The sequence below is a fragment of the Rhinolophus sinicus genome, linkage group LG11, assembly GCF_036562045.2.
Source record: "Rhinolophus sinicus isolate RSC01 linkage group LG11, ASM3656204v1, whole genome shotgun sequence".
NCBI classification, from domain to species: Eukaryota; Metazoa; Chordata; class Mammalia; order Chiroptera; family Rhinolophidae; genus Rhinolophus; species Rhinolophus sinicus.
Genome location: NC_133760.1, coordinates 17,809,345 through 17,831,072, shown reverse-complemented (window position 1 = coordinate 17,831,072; position 21,728 = coordinate 17,809,345). Strand labels below are relative to the sequence as shown.

At 41.6% G+C, this 21,728-nt stretch overlaps 1 protein-coding gene across 9 annotated transcripts in view; it reads left to right on the top strand.

Annotated features, from left to right (window-relative positions):
- The window catches only part of BANP (BTG3 associated nuclear protein), a 117,783-nt gene that overhangs the window by 14,757 nt on the left and 81,298 nt on the right, over positions 1-21,728 (top strand). For 5 of the 9 annotated variants that reach the window (XM_019742736.2, XM_019742735.2, XM_019742733.2 and 2 more), the window contains 3 exons: positions 9,961-10,099; positions 17,128-17,219; positions 20,112-20,311. In XM_019742736.2, coding sequence (XP_019598295.1) covers positions 10,030-10,099; positions 17,128-17,219; positions 20,112-20,311 — 362 coding nt within the window. In that variant the 5' untranslated portion in view covers positions 9,961-10,029. Of the gene's footprint in view, positions 1-6,537; positions 6,741-9,960; positions 10,100-17,127; positions 17,220-20,111; positions 20,312-21,728 lie in introns of all 9 variants that reach the window. The other 4 variants (XM_074314467.1, XM_019742729.2, XM_019742730.2 and 1 more) reach the window with 3 other exon arrangements.

Below are 21,728 nucleotides of genomic sequence, written 5' to 3'. Positions count from 1 at the left end.
ACTGGCATAAAGATCCATTTAAAGGGCAAGGCAGACCAATGTATTTTAAAGTAATAAAGAACAAAAAGTTCACAGATACAGTTTCAGATTCTACATTGCAACAAGCCTTTGGGAAAAAAATAAAACACTTGTTGAGTTTTGGTATTAAGAATATTTATAATGATCTGAAAAGGCTATTAAAATACTCTTTCCTGTCCCAGCAGCACCTCTCTAGGAGGCTGGATTTTCTTTATATGTATCAACTAGAACAATCTATTACAACATATTGAAAACTGATACATATATGAGAATCCAGTTTTCCATTAATTCTGACACTAAGAGATTTGTAAAAATGCCAAACTATGTTTCTCTTCTTAAGATTTTGCTGCTTTGGAACTGTAGTTATTTTTTTATAAAAAATGTTTTGTATGTTCATATGTAATGTGTTAGTTTTTATAATTTTTAAATGAATAAAGAAATATTCAGACATTTTCTATTTTAATTTCAAATGTGGTAACTATTGATAGATATACCTATACAAGCACAAGGTTTTGGGGCCTCACTAATTTTAAGATGATAAAAGGGGTCCCGAGACCAATGAGTTTGAACCAGGACAGTGGGTGCTGTGGGATCAGCTTAAATCCAGCTTCTCTTTTCTGCATTTGTGGTTTATATTTCAGGCGGCTTATGTATTTTGGAAAGCATGAATGGAAGTGGCAAATTTAATCAAACATGTTAGCTATAAGGAGGAAGGACCTGCCATCTGAAGCCAGTTTGACCTTCTTTTTCTAATTTTAAACTTAAGCATTTTTAGGGGGGTGTCTTAAAAAATAAACAGTATGAAGTAAGCCGAGTCTTTTTCACATATCTCAGTTTAATAAAAATTGGTTTCTTTGCTTCATACTGGCTTTTAATTGGTTATTTTATTACTACACTTACATCTGGAAGGATTTGGCTAAATGGAATGACCTTTAGTTTCTTGGAAATTTCCCTGTTTCTGGAGATACAGCTTTTTAACTTGGTACTACTTAGCCACTTCCTTAAATGGGAATGGAAATTACTGCTCTGATTTTTATGGCATTGTTGACTGGCCATTCCTGGGAGGGGCATGTGGGGCTGGGATCCAGGGAGGCGGGCCTGCTGAGGACCTTGGTGATGGCGGCCCTTCCCCATCACTCCTGTCATGGTCCAGCGTCTTTTCTGCGTGATTGCACTCCGAGACTTATAGGATCCTCTTCCTCTCGTTCTGGTCCATGAACACTCCCAACCCTGAGAGTAATACATTCAGTTTATATTCTTGTCAACTATAAAGTGAAGTTAGCCTAGCACCAGATGACTTCCAAGCCCCCTCCAAGATGCGTAAGGGGTGTGCCTGGCTTTTTAGCCATGGCTTGTGGATGGCATCTCGTTAGTCTCCCTGCATGTATGTGATGGCTAGTAAAGAATTCTAGTAGAGGAGTCAGGTCACTGCCCTGGGAGGTTATACACCTGGCTACATGGTTCTGCCGCCTGTGGAGATCACCTGGTCCAGATCAGATTCAGCACTGGGGCTTCATTCAAGGGGTGATAGAATTGGCTCTATGAAGACTGCCCCAAAAAACTGATGGGAAAAAAAGCCCCATATGTTGTGACATTCCTAATGAGATGACCCAAGTGGTGTCATTCTTGCAGTGACTAAGAAAAATCCTGGGGTCAGTACAGGGAAGCTTGGTTCGGTTTTTTTTTTTTCTTGCTGCCTTTTTTCATGTAATGAAAGCCGGTCGTCCATAGTGTTTTCTTTTTGTTTTTGTTTTTAACCTTTACTGCTAAAGATAAGTTGTATGCTCAACTACAGGAGCCTTTCTTTTATTCCTGTTTTAATGGTCTTGTGGTTTTAGTGTATGGGTATCCAAAATTTAAAATTTATTTGAAAGTTAGCAAAAATTAAAAATCATTGTGCAGTGCTGTATTTCGGGTGGTGAACAGCCTGTGTCTGTTGCCGACAGCTGATGGGCAGCGTGTTGTATTTTCACTGTTAACAACTGAAAGTGTCATTCCCATAAAGTTCACAGTCATAAACTAAATAGGTTTGTGACGTAATTATGGCATAGTCCTTATTGAAATCAAAACACAGACACAGAGAACTTTAAAGACCCTAATCCATGGTTTTTAAGGAGAAATGCTGACCTTCATAGTTCTGCCTTGGTGTGCACCTACTAGGTTCATCACACGTACGTTCATTGAGGGGCAGTGTGTTCCAACCCTGTGCTAGGCAGTGAGCGACATGGTGAAAATTCCTGCCCTGATGGAGCTGACCTGCTACAGTAGTAGAGGAGACAGATGTAACCAAAATGAACATTTAGCACATGTCGTAAGTTAGACGGTAAGTGCTTTTCGATAAAGCAGGAGAGGGGCGCAGGGAGGTGGGTGCTGGTGGTGGGTGCAATTCAGTGTCACTGGGAAGAGGCAGTAGTAGGTGGTGGAGGGGCAGGCGGGTGTCAGAGTGTAAGGGCCCTGAGCTGGGCGTGTGCCTGCTGCGCTGGGCTGAGTGAGGAGCAGTGCGGAGAACCTGAGTCGCACTGAGAGGTGCTGGCGGGTGCACAGCTGGCTTCAGAGGACTGGGAAGCCATCCTGAGTGAGCAGGACGCCTTCAGCGGGCTCTTAACAGTCTGATACGTGTTAGGACCCAGGTAGTTTTTTAACTGGGTATTGGAATAATTATGGGGTAAAGGCAGAGCAGGGAGGCCCCTGCGGAGGCTAGCGCACAGCTCCAGATGGTGCGGAGAATGTGTATCATGAGAGAATTTGCCTACAGTGGGGCATGAGAGAGAAAAACCAAGGACTGACGTTTTTGGCCTGAGCAATGGGGTGTTGCCTTAAATTGAGATGGAAAGTCTGGGAAGAGCACGTTGGTTGTGGGGTGGGTGTTGGGTTCGGTGTGGCGTGTTACAGTTGAGACTAGACCCCCAGGGGAGCTGACCAGCAGGCTGTTGGCGCCGTGGATCTGGAGTTCATGTGCGAGGTCTGAGTTGAGGGGTAAATCTGTTCAGCCTCAGCACGTGGATGGTATTTCAGGATGGTTGACAAGAGGCCCGGCACAGAACCCTGGGCACTACAGGTCAGGAAGATGATACAAACCCACAGAGAGCCTGTGTGGGACAAGGCCAGGAGAACAGAACCAGGCAAGGAAGGGGAGGGAGGGCGGCCGGCTGTGGAAGACGCGAGGGAACCCTGAGCAGGTACTTTGGCGGGCAGGGCAGGCATGCGGGGAGAACTGAATGGGGGCAGTGTGGTGGGTGGGAAAACCAGAGCCTGGTCTGGCTCTAGAATATGAGGGGAGAAAATGGAGACAGCATACTAGGTGTGACAATTAAGTTTGGGAACTTATTGCAACGATGCGGCTAATCTTTTTTGATATCAGAGGGATTATTCGTTATGATTTTGTACCAACTGGACAAACAGTTAACCAAGTTTACTATTTGGAAGTGCTGAAAAGGCTGCGTGAAAAAGTTTGGCGACCTGAACTTTTCGCCAACAATTCATGGCTCTTGCATCATGACAATGTACCAGCTCATGGCACTGTCTGTGAGGGAGTTTTTAGCTAGTAAACAAATAACTGTATTGGAATATCCCCCCTACTCACCTTTCTTTTGGGTAAAGAAAGACTTCTTTCTTTACCCGAAGATAAAGGAAATATTGAAAGGAAGACATTTGATGACATTCAGGACATCAAGGGTAATATGACGACAGCTCTGACGGCCATTCCAGAAAGAGTTCCAAAATTGCTCTGAAGGGTGGACTAGGCGCTGGCGTCAGTGCATAGCTTCCCAAGGGGAGTACTTCGAAGGTGACCGTAGTGATATTCAGCAATGAGGTATGTTGCACTTTTTCTAGGATGAGTTCGCGAGCATGTCTGCCCGCATATACAGGCCAATCTGTGGGGAATTCTGCTCTGAAGGGAAGCAGAGGATTGGAGATGGAGGGGAGGTGGAGAAACAGCAGCGCGATGTGTATTGGGAAGGACCAGGGAGACTGCTGAAGTGCGGGGCCCTGGCCGTGAGGAGGGGCGTGCCGGGGGGACAAGAGCAAGGTTGGGTGGTGCTTGTAGCAGCCACAGGAGGGGATGCCAAGTTCAAGGGAACTGATGGGGAAGAGAAAGCAAGGCTACCAGCTCCCTGAGGGAAGGAGGAGAGGGATTTGGAGGGGAGAGGAGAAAGTATGACACAGTGGTTCAAGAGAATGGAAACATTCACAGAGTGGGTAGGGCTGTGTGGTGGCCGTAACCTCGGACACACCTGTGCAACTGGTCACGGCTGTGTGGATGCACACACCTTGTAGGCTATGTACTTATTACTTTGTTTCAGAAAAACGATTTCACCGTTGATCAATAAAATGGGCTTACAGAAAACTCAGTAATCCAGAAAGATCAAGGATGAAAGTCAGCTCCTGTTGTCTGTATACTCTTTCCCTCATGGGTAACCTTAAGTTACTGTATTTTGCCGTGTATAATGTGCTTCTGTGTATAATGCGCACCCATGTTTTTGGCCCAAACATTCAGGGGAAAAAAATCTTTCTTTCTAATTTTTTAATTCAAATTTTTATTTGTTTACATTTAGGTACTTGTTTTTTGTATTATAAAGGGATTTTAGTATTTATTTTTTAACATATTACGATACAAGAAATTTTATGTAACAAATAATTACAAAACACAAGAACAGATACAAGGTCCAAGAAATTTTATGTACTGTTAACAAATTTATGATATTAACACATCATAGAAGGCTAAGAACTCTTTGTTGTTGCAAGTTCATCTTAAGTTCAACAAAACCGATTATTGTATTCCAGGGTTATTATTTTGCGTATGGCTATCGCTATTGATTTCTAGAGTGACACTTTTAACTCATAAGCGTAACTAAAAGAATTGAAAACGTTTATATAGATACAGAATTAGTACTAATGCAGAATTAGTACTAATGCACTAACGCGTATGTATAATGCACATCCTTATTTTTCCTTCACAAATCTGGGCAAAAAAGTGCTCATTATACATGTATGTATCAGAAGTATGTATCATTCCCGATCATCGGGTATGGATTCACACACACACACACACACACACACACACACACACGTACGTACGCATGCAACTTTTAGAAAGCAGAATAGGGATTATATACATACTGTTCTGCAATTTTCCTTTTATATTCCCTTCTGTTAGTGTTACACTTTGGAGCTCTTTCCATTGTGGTTCATGTAATTTAACCAATCTCACTCACACTAATGTGTGCAGTATTTTACGGTAGGGTGTGCCGTCATGTACCATTTGCTTCCCCTAAGAAGAAGCACTTGGGTTGTTGATTTGGTTGGTGGGCACTATTTCATGTGTCCCATGAAAGATGGTCTCTTGACAAGCTTACTAGGGTTCTAACTAGTCACTGCCATTAGAGACATTATTGTCCCTTAATCTCAGTCCAGTTGCTTTATTATATTAAAACTGGACTATCTCCAGGACTTCTGAGAAATGGCAAATTTAATTTGCCAAAATGGCAACTGCATGTATCGCTCTGTTCCAGTTTTCTTGGGCTTATTGCCCTAGTTTTTTCTATTTAGACTTTCACTGTTAGCAGAATTTTAAGTGATTCTTTATCTTGGCAACAGAATCATTTTGAATAAACAACTTGGATAATGTATGGTGTCCTCATTTGGAAGCGATTCGGATTCAGGATTTTATGGTGAACTTGGAGTATTTTTTTAAGCTCCTCGCACAGGTTTTAGAAACCAGGAAAAAGCTTAATTGGGTCCTTGAAAACTTTCCACTAGCCCTTTTTGTGAGATAAGTATTTAACCTGAAAGCTGGATCCAGGGCCATCATGAATGGACTTCAGAGAGTATCACTTAAGTTAAGCTTGGCTGCATGTGACAGAGTCCAAAATACATTATTTTAAAGTGGTTGGTTATTTCTCTTATGAGGAAGTCTGGGGCAGGCAGTCCAGGGACATATGATGGCTCCATACATGTAAAGGCCCCAGGCTACCATTCCCTTTTCGTTCTTTGCCCTGCCGTTCTAGCCCCTGTCCCTGGACCTGCCATGCGCCACATCTGAGCTCATGTCCCATTGGCTGGAACTTGGTCAGGTGGTCACAGCGTGCTGCAGGAGAGGCAGGGAGCCGTCCTCTGGGGGCCACACTCCCCTGTACATTAGCTCTTAAACTGGTGTTGCTGAACCCTGTGAAACTTGGCAGAATTTTGTCTGTGTTCTTTTTCTGGGAAAGGGTCCATCAGTTTTTTGTTTTTTTTTTAATTGGATTCTGAAAGCAGTCTGATCCTAAAATGTTTTAAATCTATCAAGTCAAAGATTGGTTGGGTGGTATTATCTAACTGAGGACTACCGCCTTCGTGAAGAAGTCCAGTGTATCCCTGTAATAACCTTTGCTTTGGTTCTTAATTCAGAAAAAACAAGACCGAGTTTATGACATGAGTAGCTTTGGTCTTCAAACTGACCACCAGGTAATCTGTACTTAGACGTCGTCTTCAGAGGACACAGATTTAGCACGACGCCTTATTTCCTTATCCTGACAGGTTCTCCTGAATCAGTTCATGTGGGTTCTGCCTGCCTCTGAATCCTGGAGCAGTTGCTGAGGATGATGAAGGTTGAAGAAACTCCCAGTGTTTCGCACAGACACCAGGTTCAGAGAATATTACTGCATGTAACTGAGGTTGGAACTGAGCATTTCCCCCCAGAGTTTATGCCGAAATATGTAGTTGTCTGACCATTTAAAAAAGTATGTGTTTTTTTTTTAATTTTTGAAAAGATGATACATGAACATGATAAAAATGCAAATATTGTACATATTTGCAATATTATACAATGCAAAATATTATAAAAGGGTGAAAGGGGAAAAATAGTTTCCTTTTCACCTCTTATATCCCAGGGATATTCTATGCATATCTAGTGTATTTCTTTTTTTAAAAAAAACATGTTCTGCCCCCTTTGTATTCGTGTAATACTGCATCTTGGGAGTTGTCCTTAGAGAGCTCTGCCTCCTTTTTTTATAGTTGTTTGGAATTCCATTGTTTGGCTGTGCCATACTTGTTTTAAACAATGTCCTATTGTACATTTAGGTTGTATCCATTCTTTTGCTGCTAAAAGCAATGCCTTAGTTGTTTTGTGTTTTTGGTATACATAGATCTTTGCACAAATATGTGAATCTGTGTGCTGGATGGATTCTTGAATGGGGAGTGGTGAGGTCAGGGCTGTGGCCGGTAGCATTTTGACAGCTATATTGCCTGTTGCTTTTCAGGGTTATACTCCCACCAAAAGCACAGTAGAGCTCCTATTTCCTCTATTCACAGTACAGCGTGCCACACTTGAGTGAGTGTTGCTTTGGTTTTCTTTAGAGTCTCCTGTTACACACGTGTTGGGTCTTCTTTGCCTGTCACTATGTTATTTTTTCTTGAACTCTTTTTATTTCTTTTTTTATTCTTAAAATGTCCTTCCTTTACTCCTTTTGTTTTTCTTAAGACATAATTTATTGTGTTTATTTGCTCTTTGATTCCTTCTAGTTTTGTCTTCATTTCCCAAATTAGTGTTCTTTTATTTCTCATCTTAGTTCCGTCACTTCATTTTTGAGCTTTTCTAATGCTGCTTCATGGTTAATGATATCTTATATCATTTTCTTCATGTATTTTAGCCTGTTTTGAAATACTAGGATAATATTTTCATCTCTTTTGGGGACATGTCTTTCTAGCATGCTTTCACTGTCTCTAATGATGTTAACTTTCTCCTATTCTCTTTTAAAATATATTATCTTCGTATGGATTGGACCTCAGTATTTTCTGTTGTTCAGTTTATGTGGAATTAGTTTTCCTGAATATTTAGAAGGGAGGTTTGATTTAGAATAGTTTTTCTAATTTCAGTGTTCTAGAGCTCTATTTTCTGTGGTTTTGAGGAAGTTTTAAAGAAAGGAGCAGCTCATTTTCTGAATTCTCCTGGCTCTGTTTTTCTCTCCCACCTTTAATTAGAGTTTTATTTTCCCGTCACGGTTTTCCCTGTCCTGTACATTTTGTATTCTGTTGCCAATTATTTCTTTTCAGTGTGTTTGGCCTACAGGGAGCTTTGGATGATTAGTTTTGAGAGTTCATGGGGCCCAGAATGTTCTAGGCCTTCCAGACTTGACTGCGGACCTCTTGCATTTGTCCACTATGAGACTGTGCTCACTTCCTGGTTTTAGCTGTTCTCAAGTTGACGCATTGCTTCTCTCTGTTTCCTGCTTCATATGTGCTTTTATCATGATGTTCTTGTAACTGTCAGTGGTGTGTCCCCCTTTGCTTGTGTTTTGGGGTTTGGCAGGAACACCTTATCACTCAGTTCCATTTTAGATGTTGACCTGGATTTTGGTTTTGCTACCCCACCTGCTCCATGTGTTTTTATGGGGGAGGTTTGGGGAGAATAAAAATCTTTGGTACTGCCGTCTTTTCATGGTCAGATTGTGAAAGGGTTCAGTCTGAGTTCCTCTGAGGTGCTTATTCCCCCTCCCGATAGCTTGTTATCAGTCTCTTCTTTGTTAAGGACAGTTGATGCTCTCTCACCTCATTCAGTATTGTGTGAAGGGCATAAATTGGGAATAAAAACACCTTAGCCGTTTTTATAATCATACATTTGATCACGTATATGTAAAAATGTTACATTTACTCTACAAAGGAAGATTTCAGAGGAGCTTGGTTCCTCCTTCTAAAAATTGCCATCCCTGGGCAATTCTGGAGCTGGTACCACGTATGCTATAGAATATGAACTGGCGAACACGTTGTTTATAGCGTTTAAAAACACGTGTGAAACCTGTGAATTTCGCTTAATGCCTGTTAGAACTTACCATCAAAAGGAGCTGTCAGGAGACTCCTACTTGAAAAACTAAATGATCTGTAACTTGTAATTTAGTGCCCCGCTGTCCCCTGGGAGTTGTGACAAGCTACAGTGAGTACTAACTCATGAAAGGAGCTATGCTCTAGAGTTGAATGTGTGGTTTCTGCCCTCAGGGAGCATGCAGTCTGGTTGGGGAAAGTTAAATAGTTTATTTTATAAATTTATTTTATAAATAAGTAATATAAAGTATGATATGATAATTACATGGTGACATTGATTCCTGAGTTCTTCAGTACATCCTGTTTTCAGTACTATATTTAGATCCCTGGATCGATAGAAATATTTGGAATGACATGGCCTCATTTCTGTTTTGGAAAATCAGGTCACTCTAGTAGGCCTAATCTAAGGGTTTTAGGAGCAGGAAGAAAGTAGCTGACTCCATTCCAGACACAGTGCCAGGCTCAGGAAATGACAACTCATACCAGAGGCGGGTGGCCCAGCCCTGGAAAGTGCAGTGTGGCCAGGATGGCACTGCTGCTGGGCATGGCGGTGGTGCAGTGCCGTGGTTCCGGTCTGTGCTGGAAGCCAAGGGGAAGCAACACAGGAGCTTAGAGGGTGCGTGGGGTTGAGGAGTTGACATGGAGCGCAGAAGCGTCCATTTGGGTAAAATTCGGGAGGTGGGACTTCCGGTACTACTGGAGACAACAGTGTGATGGTTTGCTGGTGTGTGGTGTACGTAGCAGGAACTGAGCCCCCATGGGGAGCAGCTGGAGGATGTGCATAGGACATGTTCTGTGAGCAGTAGGGGACCGCTGGAGACTCTAGGCTTGGGGGGATTCAAGCCAGATTAGGAAGGTGACTTTGGAGGTAGTGTAAGGAATGGATTGATAAAGTGAGAGGCTGTCAGGGAGGAGTTAATCTAGCGGTTAAGGACAGAGACAGTGAGCAGTTTTGGGGCTGTTGCTCACTTCTCAAAGAACACTTAACTTTTTGGTAGCTTGGGGCAAGAAGAACCCTATATTAAAAAAAAAAAAAATCCACAGACAAATGACATCCTCTTGAATATACATGGTTAGCAGTGTTCATTTCACAGGTCCCCATCATTAATCCCCCTCTCCTCTGCCATTGTGTTTGTTTTGTAGGTGACAGAATCCTAGTCCTGCGTGAGTTTAGTTCTTGCTGGTTGACTGGCCCCTCTCCTCTCGTTCTGGATGATGTCAGAACAGGATCTGGCGGACGTGGTACAGATTGCAGTGGAAGACCTGAGTCCCCATCACCCAGGTACAGAGCTGTGGCAGAGTTCGGTGGCCTTGATTCTCTTTATTCTTTAAAAAATCCCAAAGCTCTTCAGAAGTTTTCTTGAACCCTTTAAAGAAAGCAAAAAAACAAGTGATGCATGCTCTGTATGAAAAATTCAAATCACGGAGTGTGTAAACAGTATCAGCTCCCACACCCACTCCCAGATGGGTGTCCTTCCAGCACCTTGTCTGTTCTCCCCTCCCTGCTGTGCACAGGCGCACACAGTCTCTTTCTTCTTACCACCACGCACAGGGGGTCGTCTGACAACTTTCTTCCTTACAACTTCCCCCCTTTAAAGTTCACTCTTACAATGTGTGATGGAAGTCTTACCATGTTGGTATGTATGAATTGACTGTATTTTTTGGACAACTGTGTGGTATTCCATTTATAGGTGCCCCCTCATTTATTAAACCCTTCCCTTGTGGACGGCATGTCCATTGTTTGCACTGTTTTTCATATACGCCCCTGCAATAAAGATACTTGCATGTATATCTTGGCAAATATTTTTTATAGGGTAAGTTCCCAGAACTAGAATTGCTTTGTGATAAAATTTTGATAAGACACTGACAGATTTCCCAGAAATGTTTTGCTAAGTTATTCTTCTGTCAACTGTGTGTGAGAACAACTTTTCCTACACTTTTGCTAAGGCTGGTAATTTTTGTTACTGATGTTAAAGGCACACATTTACTTTGAAACCTTAACTAAATACTTATTTTAAGAAAACCTCTAAATTTCAAGAACTTCATCTGTGAAAAATTTTGTCTATACTTTTGTTTTATATAAAGATTTCTTAGTGTGTTTCCTCCTCTTTTTTTTTTGCCTTAGTTTTATATATTTTACAATCCCATTAATAATTGCATAAAAAAAGTATCTAGGAATAAATTTAACAAAGGCGGTAAAAGACCAGTACTCAGAAAATTATAAGACATTGAAGAAATTACAAATAAATGGAAGGCTCTCCGATGCTCATGGATAGGAAAAATTAATATAGTTAAAATGTCCATATTACCCAAAGCAATCTATAAATTCAACGCAATCCCTATCAAAATGCCAATGGCATTTTTCACAGAACTGGACAACTAATCCTAAAATTTATATGGAACCACAAAAGACCCCAAATAGCCACAGCAATCTTGAGAAACAAAGTTGGAGGTATCTCGCTACCTCATGTCAAACTATACTACGAGGCTATAATAATCAACACAGCGTGGCACTGGTATAAAAACAGACACATAAATCAATGGAACAGAATAGAGAGCCCAGAAATAAACCCATACCTATATGGTCAATTAATCTATGACAAGGAGGCAAGAATATACAATAGTGTAAAGACAGTCTCCTCAGTAAATGGTGTTGGGAAAGCTGGACAGATACATGCAAAAAAATGAAACCAGACCACTTTCTTATACCATATACAAGAATAAACTCAATGGATTAAAGACTTAAATGTAAGACCTGAAGCTGTAAAACAACTGGAACAAAGGCAGTAAACTCTGTGACATTGCTCTTAGTAAAATTTTTTTTGGATGTCATCTCCTCGGGCAAGGAAAACAAAAGAAAAAATAAACAAATGGGATGACATCAAAGTAAAAAGTTTTTTCACAGCAAATGAGACCATCAACAAAACAAAACGACAACCTGAGTGGGAGAAGATATTCACCAGTGATACATCTGATAAGGGGTTAATATCCAAAATATATAAAGAACTCATGCAACTTAACACCAAAAAAAAATATATATATATCCAATTAAAAAATGGGCAGAGGACCTGAATAGACATTTCTCCAAAGAGGACATCTAGATGACCGATAGACATGAAAAGTTACTCAATGTCAGTAATCATCAGAGAAATGCAAATTAAAACCACAATGAGATATCACCTCACACCTATCAGAATGGCCATCATCAATAAATCAACAAACAACAATTGTTGGTGAGGATGTGGAGAAAAGGGAACCCTTGAGTACTGTTGGTGGGATTGCAAATTGGTGCAGCCACTATGGAAAACAGTATGGAGTTTCTTCAAAAAATTAAAAATAGAACTATATATGACCCAGCAATTCGATTTCTGGGTATTTATCCGAAGAAATCCCAAACATTAATTTGAAAATATATGTGCATCCCTATGTTCATTGCAGCATTATTTACAATAGCCAAAATATGGAAGCAACCTAAGAGTCCATCAATAGACGACTGGATAAAGAAGAAGTGGTACATATATACAGTGGAATATTGGCCATAAAAAGTGAAATCTTACCATTTGCAACAACATGGTTGGACCTACAGGGGATTATGCTAAATGAAATAAATCAGAGAAAGACAAATACCATGTGATTTTACTTATATGTGGAATCTGAAAAACAAAGTAAACAAACAAAAAAGAAACAGACTCATCGATACAGAGAATAAACTGATGGTTGCCAGGTGGGAGGGTGCTTGAGGGGCTGGGTGAAAAAAGTGAAGGGATTAAGAAGTACAAATTTGGCAGTTACAAAATAGTCATGGAGATGTAGAGTACAGCATAGGGAATATAGTCAGTAATATTGTAATAATGATGTGTGGTGTCAGGTGGTGACTGGAGTTATTGGGGGATCACTTTCATAAGTTATATGAATGTCTAACCTCTGCTGTACACCTGAAAGTAATATAATATTGAATGTCAACTATAATTGAAAAATAAAATTAAAGTACTTAAACTATAAAAAATGTTTTATGTGGTTTATATTTCTGTTAAATTTGAAATCACAAACTCACACAATTAAGACACTGAATGTTTTGGTTGCCTGGTTTTTCTTTCTGGAATGGTAGAATTGAAATGTTGAATAATTTTTCCTACAGAAAAGAGAATTTTCAGAAATCTCATAAGGAAGTATGATGTCTGTGTTGTATGATCTGTTTGATACGTTAATTGAAAAACCTCATTTATATATTAGTTATATGGAAAGGGAGAGTAATATAAATAATTTTGGAATTAAATGAGCAGTCATAAAGAAATGACGTCACTCTTATAGACATGCTATTCTTTAGTCAGTTTCCCCCTTATTTTGCTTCTGATTTGTTTATAAGAAGCACTGTCACCTCTTAACTGGCAAGATCAAGAGCCTTATCAGATCACTGAACAAAGTTAGGGTATACACCTGTAGCTGGTCAACCACAATTTTCTCTGAAAAAACTGACCAGTTTGTTTAGAGCTAGAACTTGTAGGCTTGACGTCATTAGCCCCACACCTTAGATACCACTGAACTTAAAAAAGAAGGCGCACTATCACTGTATATAACATTTAAAAAAATATCTGTGTTCATATTTTGGTTCAATATCTGAATGATGATTTTTTTTAGAAAGCACACACTGCAGTGTTATAAAAGAAAAATGTTCCAGTTACATAAAATTGAAGCATTTTTAGAACTATTAAAATTCTGACAGCTAACTTTCCAAATAAATTCTTTTTCTCTAGATTACAGTCCAAAGAAGGCTTAGAGCATCATTTCTCATCTTACTTTTGTTCCATTTCTGTTCCTTAAATAACTGGGAACTACAGTTTATTGGCTATTTAATGAAAACCTACTGTGTGAAGGGTGGTTCTCTGAGGCCTTTGTAGACAGAAAGCCTGCAATCTCTGACCCAAACAAACTTGCACACACCTGGCAAATACTGTGGTGCGTTACACACGTTTGCATCCAGAGTGGGTTTAAGAGTGAGATTATTTTTTCCTCATCTCTAAAATCGGACCTTTGTGAAATTGAAAAGTATAGTCATGCAAGTATAAGCAATAAAAATTTCCCATAGTCTTAGCAATAGATCTGCTTTTAAATTGTTGGCATGTATGTCCTTCCAGTTTTTTAAAATTTCCATTTAAAACAAAAATGGTTAGGTTCTGGTTTTGCATGTACACATCATAGCTGCACATACTTTACCTGTCTGCACATATTGTAACTTTCCTCGGGCCTATCATTCCAGTTGATTGTGATGGCTTTAAAATGTACATTGAGTTCTTTAGTCTAATTCTAAAAGTAGTTCATGCAAAACTATAAAAAGCAATGCAGCAAAGGACAAAGAAGAAAAGAAACTTGCAGCCCCACGGCCCATGGGAAGTTATTGCTGATTCCTGGTGTGTGTGCCTCTGTCGTCTGCCTCCTTTCACACATCTGCTGCTCTGCTTCAGCGCCCTTTGCTTCTGGGCTTGAGGTGCTTCACCCTGCCAAGGAGCATGGAGTCTTCTTTTCTGTAGTTACAGGAGCCAGCTGTGTGGCTCTGGACAAGTCACCTAACCTCTCTGGACTTGTTTTTCTGTTCAGCAAATTAAAAGAATTCAAATAACAATTGCCAGGGCCTCTTTCTTGTCCTCCCAGTCCTGGTATTACTACCAGTTTTTTGGGGGGAGCAACTAGGTGGTGACTAAGGTCCTGAGACTCTGTTTCGCTCCCCACCAATACTTGTGGATATGGATCTCTGTGGCAGGGGATGAGGCACTCCCTGCTGCAGAGCCCACAGCATGTGATGCGAATCCCTTAGGTGGGCTGGATGCATCTTGTTACTATTGGCCCTTGGCTGGTTTCTGCAGGGGAGCTTCAGGTAGTCACCTCTGGGAGATCAGTTTACTGCTCTTTCTTAGGACCTGTAAAAGGTTCATGTTAGAGCCATAGGACTATGCAGTGTCTTTAAACTTGAGAGTTTGGAGATAAGTCATCTAGTAGTACGTACAGGTTTAATGGCATTGACACTTTTTGAAATTGAGATCTTATTTGGAACTGTAACATACAAGGTCTGACAATTAAGTTCACAAACTTGTTGGCAATGATGCTGCTAACCTTTTTTTGATATCAGAGGGATTATTCATTATGAATTTGTACCAACTGGACAAACAGTTAACCAAGTTTACTATTTGGAAGAGCTGAAAAGGCTGCGTGAGAAAGTTAGACGACCTGAACTTTTCACCAACAATTCAAGGCTCTTGCATCACGACAATGCACCAGCTCACACGGCCCTGTCTGTGAGGAGTTTTTAGCCAATAAACACATAACTGTATTGGAACACCCTCCCTACTCACCTGATCTGACCCCCAATGACTTCTTTCTTTACCTGAAGATAAAGGAACTATTGACAGGAAGACATTTTGATGACATTCAGGACATCAAGAGTAATACAATGACAACTCTGATGGCCATTCCAGAAAAAGAGTTCCCAAATTGCTTTGAAGGGTGAACTAGGCACTGGCATCGCTGCATAGCTTCCCAAGGGGAGTACTTTGAAGGTGACCATAGTGATATTCAGCAGTGAGGTATGTAGCACTGTTTCCAGGATGAGTTCATGAACTTAATTGTCAGACCTCGTATATACTAGCCTGTCGAAGTGGAGGTTCTTTGAGGTGGGGCCAGGACCGCAGAGACTTGTGTACTTGGTTTCTCCCGTGCTTGCCCCAACCCTCCCTTAGCAGATGAGGAATTGAATGCCAGCAAAATGAGCTTTATCCACATCTGTGGACAGCCTTGTGTGTGAGGGGCAGAGGGTTGGTCTGCTTTGGGGGTATGCGCTGTGCCACTGCTGGTGTCACAGCGTGAGCAGGCATTAGTTCTGGCATCCATGTGGGCCTGGACGGAAGGTGGATAGATTTCCCTGAGTGGAGGTGGTTGAACGGTTGGGGATACAGGGAGGGCTAGAGGGGAAAAGCTGAGACACGGCCAGACAGCACTGTCCAAGCAAGGCAGGCATCGTCTGTCCACAGCGAGTTTTTCCAGCTCAACCGTAGCCTGGGGTGCATTTGAAAGGAGGACAGATGATAAGCCAAAGTGTGCGTGCACCATAGTTTATTCTCCATGGGTGGACACGCTCCCTGAGTGCCACGGTAAGCGCGCTTCTGTGTGTGCATGTGTATATACACAATATGATACTATATGTGTTCTGTGTGTATATTTATATATTGTCTCATATACTGGTGCTCATTTCTGTAGAACAGTCACAAACTGATATTACTGTTAAAAAGTGAGTGGAAACCATGAACCGGCAGATCTGTTCACATTACATTGCTAAGTGAAGACGAGATGCAGACAGATCTGTTGATAAGATGGCCTTGGCCCTCCTGTGTATATGTAATATGTTTGTGTCCATGTGTGAGCATGTAGGAAGAGGTGAGAACTATACCTGGCAGTTAACACTGGTAATTTCAGGCAAGGAGCTGAGAAGGAAAAAAATACTGTAACAAAGTGGAAAAGTACTCATGGTATCATGTCGATAAAAATGTTGAATACAAAATTCTATAATTGCTTGTATGTAAGTGTTTATTGATTGACTAGGTCTAGGCCAAAGGATCAGGGACAGAGAAACTCAATTTGCAAAGATAATGAGGTTGTGGACAGTTTTGGTCTTTGATTTTTGTGGTTGTCTTTAGTACTGCTTTTGTAGTTAATTTTAGATGAAAAGAAGGATTTTGGGACCCTATTGTGACAGGCTTGAATGTAGGCTGAGTTACTTATCTGTGAGGGAACCATGAAGATCAATTGGAAATTGCTGAGACATTGATTTCAGCGGCACTGTGTAATAACTTTCTATATAACTTAGCATGTTAAGTTTGGCACTGTTTTGATGACCAACACCCAAAAAAATGTAATAACCAGAGAGTGGTTTTGAATTTGCAATGAGGTGATCATCAGACAAGAATTTAAAGTTGGGAAGAAATCATTATTATTGATTGGGTTTTATGATGTTGAAATTCATACAGGGCAGCTTATTAGAGCATCGAATGAGAAGCCATAGTTGTGGTGTTAGAATCAACCCCGTGGCACATTGGGGAGATTGCCCAGTGTCTCGGTTTTACTGAGGTTAAGGAGAGAGCATATGTTCTATCTGAGAGGTTTAAGTTAAAACTACAACAAGGTAAAATATGAAACAGATTGTACCATTTCTCATTTAATCTTAAGGTGTCAGAGCTGTTTACTATCTTAATATTAAAATAGTTCTGTAAAACTTTTACATTATTCGAGTTGAAGTCTTTTGTTTCTGCCTTTGGTTTTCAGTTGTACTGGAGAATCATGTAGTGACAGACGAGGATGAACCAGCTTTGAAACGCCAGCGACTAGAGATCAATTGCCAGGACCCCTCCATAAAGGTAAAAATACTAACACATTTTATTACTTATATCTTCATTTCCTAGGACTGCCACACAAATTGTAAAAACTGGGGAGCCTAAAACAACAGGAATTTATCCTCTCACAGCTTTGGAGGCCAGAGGTCTGAAATTGAGGTGTCAGCAGGGCTGTGCTCCCTCCAAAGGCTCCAGGGGAGGATCCTTCCTGTCCCTCCCAGCTCCTGGGGGCTCCCGGCGTCCCTTGGCTTGTGGTCACATCCCTCTAGCCTCTGCCTCCATCTTCGCATGGCCTCCTTCCTATGTGTCTGTGTCTTTTTTCTTTTTTCTTCTCTTCTAAGGACATTGTTGAATTTAGGGACCACACTGATGCAGGAAGATCTCATCTTGAGATCCTAGATTAATTATATCTACGAAGACTCTTTTCCAAATAAGACCACATTCATAGGTTCTGGGGATTAGGATGTAGAGGTATTGTTTTGGGGGAGTCATCATTCAACCCCCTACATTGTGCATAAAGCCATTTTCCCCCCTTAAAGAGTATGAAGACTAAACATTGTTCAGACTGAGATTGCTGCCAAATGAGGCATCTCCCTGTGGGACTGTAGACCTGTTGTGGACAGAAGGGAAGAAAGCAATTTGTGTGGCTAATATTTCCCATTAGTGATGAAGTACTTCTGTACCTACCACTTAGGTCACCTACATTTTAAAGTTTACTGGATGCCGTTTTGGAAACCACTGAGTCAGTCAGTCAGTGAGTTTGGATCTTTGGATTTGGTGACTTGGTTTAGTGTTTACAGAGTCGTGGAGGTAAATACCAGCACATGTTGAGAGGAAAGCAATGCAAATGGAAACCGGAGTAACTTTTCATATAATCCCTCTGTTTAGAAGCATTCATGTGCCCCCAAACTTAACAATTTTGTTAATCAGTGGAAGCTTAAACATGTAGGTGTTTTAAAAGTGTATTCAGACTAATGGATAGAAGGTGATGGTATTAGTAATGCCAGATTACTATATTTTAAAATAAAATGCAGTTAGAATTTTACCACCAGAGATACATTCGTTGTAAACATGAACAATACGGGAATGTACAAAGTAAAAAATGAACGTGGCCTAGCCTTGGCCTCAGCCCGAGTCCTGCTGTCAATCAGTTAGACTTTGGTCTGCGGGTTGAATACTGCCAAACTGAATACTGTTGAAAAAGTTTGTCCGCCAAATTGCCAAGAACTCGTTAATGAATAGATTTGAATGTTTATGATTAATATCACTTGTATATAAAGGACTTACTCACAAATACTATTCTCTGTCTTTCTTGTGTGTTATTACTTTGTTTGACACATTGTTTTAATAGCACATAACAGTGATCTTTTTCCCCCAACCCCCAGGCAGAATCAGTTCTAATTCAGAATTAAAATAATAAGGTTTTCCTGTGTTTTAAGAATTTGGGAGCCCAGTGTTTGGTGTTTTCAAATGATAAAGAATAGTGGAACTATCAGTGATTTTATCTCAAGAATTCAGCCACCAATGAGTGGTTCTCAAGACGGCTTACGTTAGGTGAGCCATGGACTTTGCCTCTTTGTAGATCCCGGTGAGAATGTCTGCACTGCCCTCTCGCACTGCTTTTCTTCTGTTCTCCTGAGAACAGTCAACGGAGGACGTGGCGGTTAGCCCTTTGCTTTACGTATTAACACTCACGATGAGTCTTGCAGAGGGAGTGATGGCTTGAGACAAAGTGAGTTGTTTGGACAACGTGTGGGTTTTATTTACCACGTTGCTGCCCCTTACTGCCCTATTTCCCAGGCAGGCAGACAAATGCATTTAACTTCTTCCAAAGATCAGCTCAGTCTGTTGAAAATGCACTGAATAACTAATAGTGTCCATTTTCTTCTTGTGGGCCTTGGTGCCAGCCACATGATGGGATGTGTGGTATTGCTCCAATGTTGCTGTTTTGCTTCAGATGAGAAGAGTAGGCCTTAGCTGAGGTCAGCAGCAATTGGACGGATGGCACGTCCTGTCAGTCAAAGAGAGGCCAGCCTTTTACTGTGGACAGACAAGCAGAGGGAAAGACAGAAGGCAAATTCTTCATTATTTTTAGCTGTTGACTCTCGAGCCAGCCTTCCTACTAAATCGAGCTGGTGGATGCTTTACGAACTGCTCCTCACCGGCACCCTGAATCCTATCAGCTGGTGCTACCTATGTAGAGTGTTTGCTGCACAGTGGAAGTCTTACCTGAAGACATGTTTCCGTCTGAATTCTTGTCGCCTCACGGCAGGATTGGCAATTGTGGGAAGTGAAGAGGCTTCACTATCTGCTGTGTGGATTGACCCATTTCTTGGGTTTGGAGTCATGCATGTCACTGCTTACTGTGATTAGCTGGAGTTCGTCACTGGGACCTGACTCAGCAATGATACAAGTGTGAGGCTGCTCTTCATATTGACCACTAGGTGGCAGGCGTGCTCTTCACAACTGCAGGGAACCCCGTGAACCACATTTCAACATCCGGGCAGTGGGGGTAATATGAATGTGGGGGCCCGGGGGATCCAGGCTGTTTTGATGGTACGTGTAATCTGTTTTCATAGTTAGAGACTAGTTGTAGGTGTAAATTTACTCACTAATAGAAGAACGTCCTAAAAACGACATACGTGTTTGTTCCATGGACTTCAGTGTTAGTAAAGATCACAACTGCATGTAGAAATAAAACCATGATTAAGGTATCATCACATTTTAAGTACAAGAGGTTGAACTTGTTAACTCAAATGTTTCTGGCGTCTGACTAAAGAGCTAAAGTGCAGGGATTGATTGTTCTGTTGGACTAGATACAACTGAAATGAGGATATAGCTGTTTGGTGTTCCTTGAAATTGTCTCCTTAAAGTTAAAGATATCCCTTCTGAAGTTTTTCTTTTTTTCACTTCCAGTCATTCCTGTATTCCATTAACCAGACAATATGCTTACGATTGGATAGCATTGAAGCCAAGCTGCAAGCTCTCGAGGCTACTTGTAAATCATTGGAAGAAAAGCTGGATCTTGTCACGAACAAGCAGCACAGTCCCATCCAAGTCCCCATGGTGGCTGGCTCCCCTCTCGGCGCGACGCAGACTTGCAACAAAGTGCGATGGTAAGAACAGACCCCGGGCCCCAGGTCACCTCCTCACCAGGCTCCCATCGCAGTTCCCTGAGCTGTTACGCACGTGAGGGCATTGCTTCAGCAGCTTCACGGCCCCTGTGTCAGTTAGACCCCAGATAAACATGGACACCCTGCTGGACCGGCTTGCACTAGGCCAGCCTCACCTTTTCCTTCTGACGTAAACCAGTCTGGTGCATCTTTTCTTTGGAATGAACCCACCAAATCTTTGAAGATGTGCATTTGTTTCTTTTCTTTTTTTTCCTAGTCTAGCTGGTGAGTCGTTAGATATTTTTCTCCATAGGTAGTATTTATAAATTTCACTTGAGTATATCAAACTTTCCATTCACATCTGTAGTTTTTATTGTGCTTATGTTTCTAAAAAAGTACTTCGAACCTGATCTTAGTGAGGTGTGTAGTTAGGAGTGTATGTACCGTTTGAATTGAAACTTTATGAAGAATTTAGTTAGATTGGAATGTTGTCTCAAAATCTTTGACCTGTTTATATATCTGTTAGTCCACGGCTTTTGGTCGCCAACGTGGGCTCCTGAGACGAGCTAAAGCTCAGGCACTGGGCAGCGGTTTCCATCAGTCCTGTTGGCATTTCTGTCCTTTCCCACAACTGGCAACAAAAATGTCATATTTGTGGCAGTGGCAAAATTTCTCTCTGTACTTCACGAAAACTTGAAGCATGTTTGCTGAGGGCTCTCCTGTTCTGGTTCTCTGGACCGACTACACCTCCTGCCGTGTGTGTCTGTGAGGAGCAAGGGCAGTGGGCATCATGGTGGATGAGAGGAGAGGGAGCCACGGAGAGCCGGAAGGACAGCAGCGGGCAGGCCTTGCTGCCGGGCTGGGCTGAGTCCCACCCTGCCTGGGTGCCCTGGGGACAGGAGCAGCATTAGGGGCTTTGTGTGCTTTTCAGGGGAATGTGGGATTGAGGTGGGGTTTCTGGTTGATTTTGTGATGCTCGCAAACCGGCCTCAATTTCAAGGTGGCCACTTGTCCCGGTTTGTCTGGGACAGCTGTGAGTGACGCCTGCGGGGTGGGCATAATTAGTAGTACCTCCTTTACCTCTCCAAGGTGTCCTGGTGTGTTTGGAACACGGCGTGGCCCTTACGCCTCATCGCCAGCTGTGGGTCGAGGATTCCGGGGATCTCTGTCCCCAGAGGGCAGGTGGGGCAGTTCCTGGTGTTGCTGTGAGACGGGGTCTGTTGCCCTGGTTTATGCTGTCCTGACAGGTCCTAACAGGTTCCGCGTGTGTTTTCTCCCAGCAAATGTTTGTTGAGCATGTCCTCTGTGCAAGCAGTGAGTCTTAAACCTTTCAGACCCAGTGCCTTTTTTAAGAAGATTTTTTTTTGTAATGCCCTCTTATCCTAAAATGCGATGTTTAGAAAATATAATTTGTAGTGAA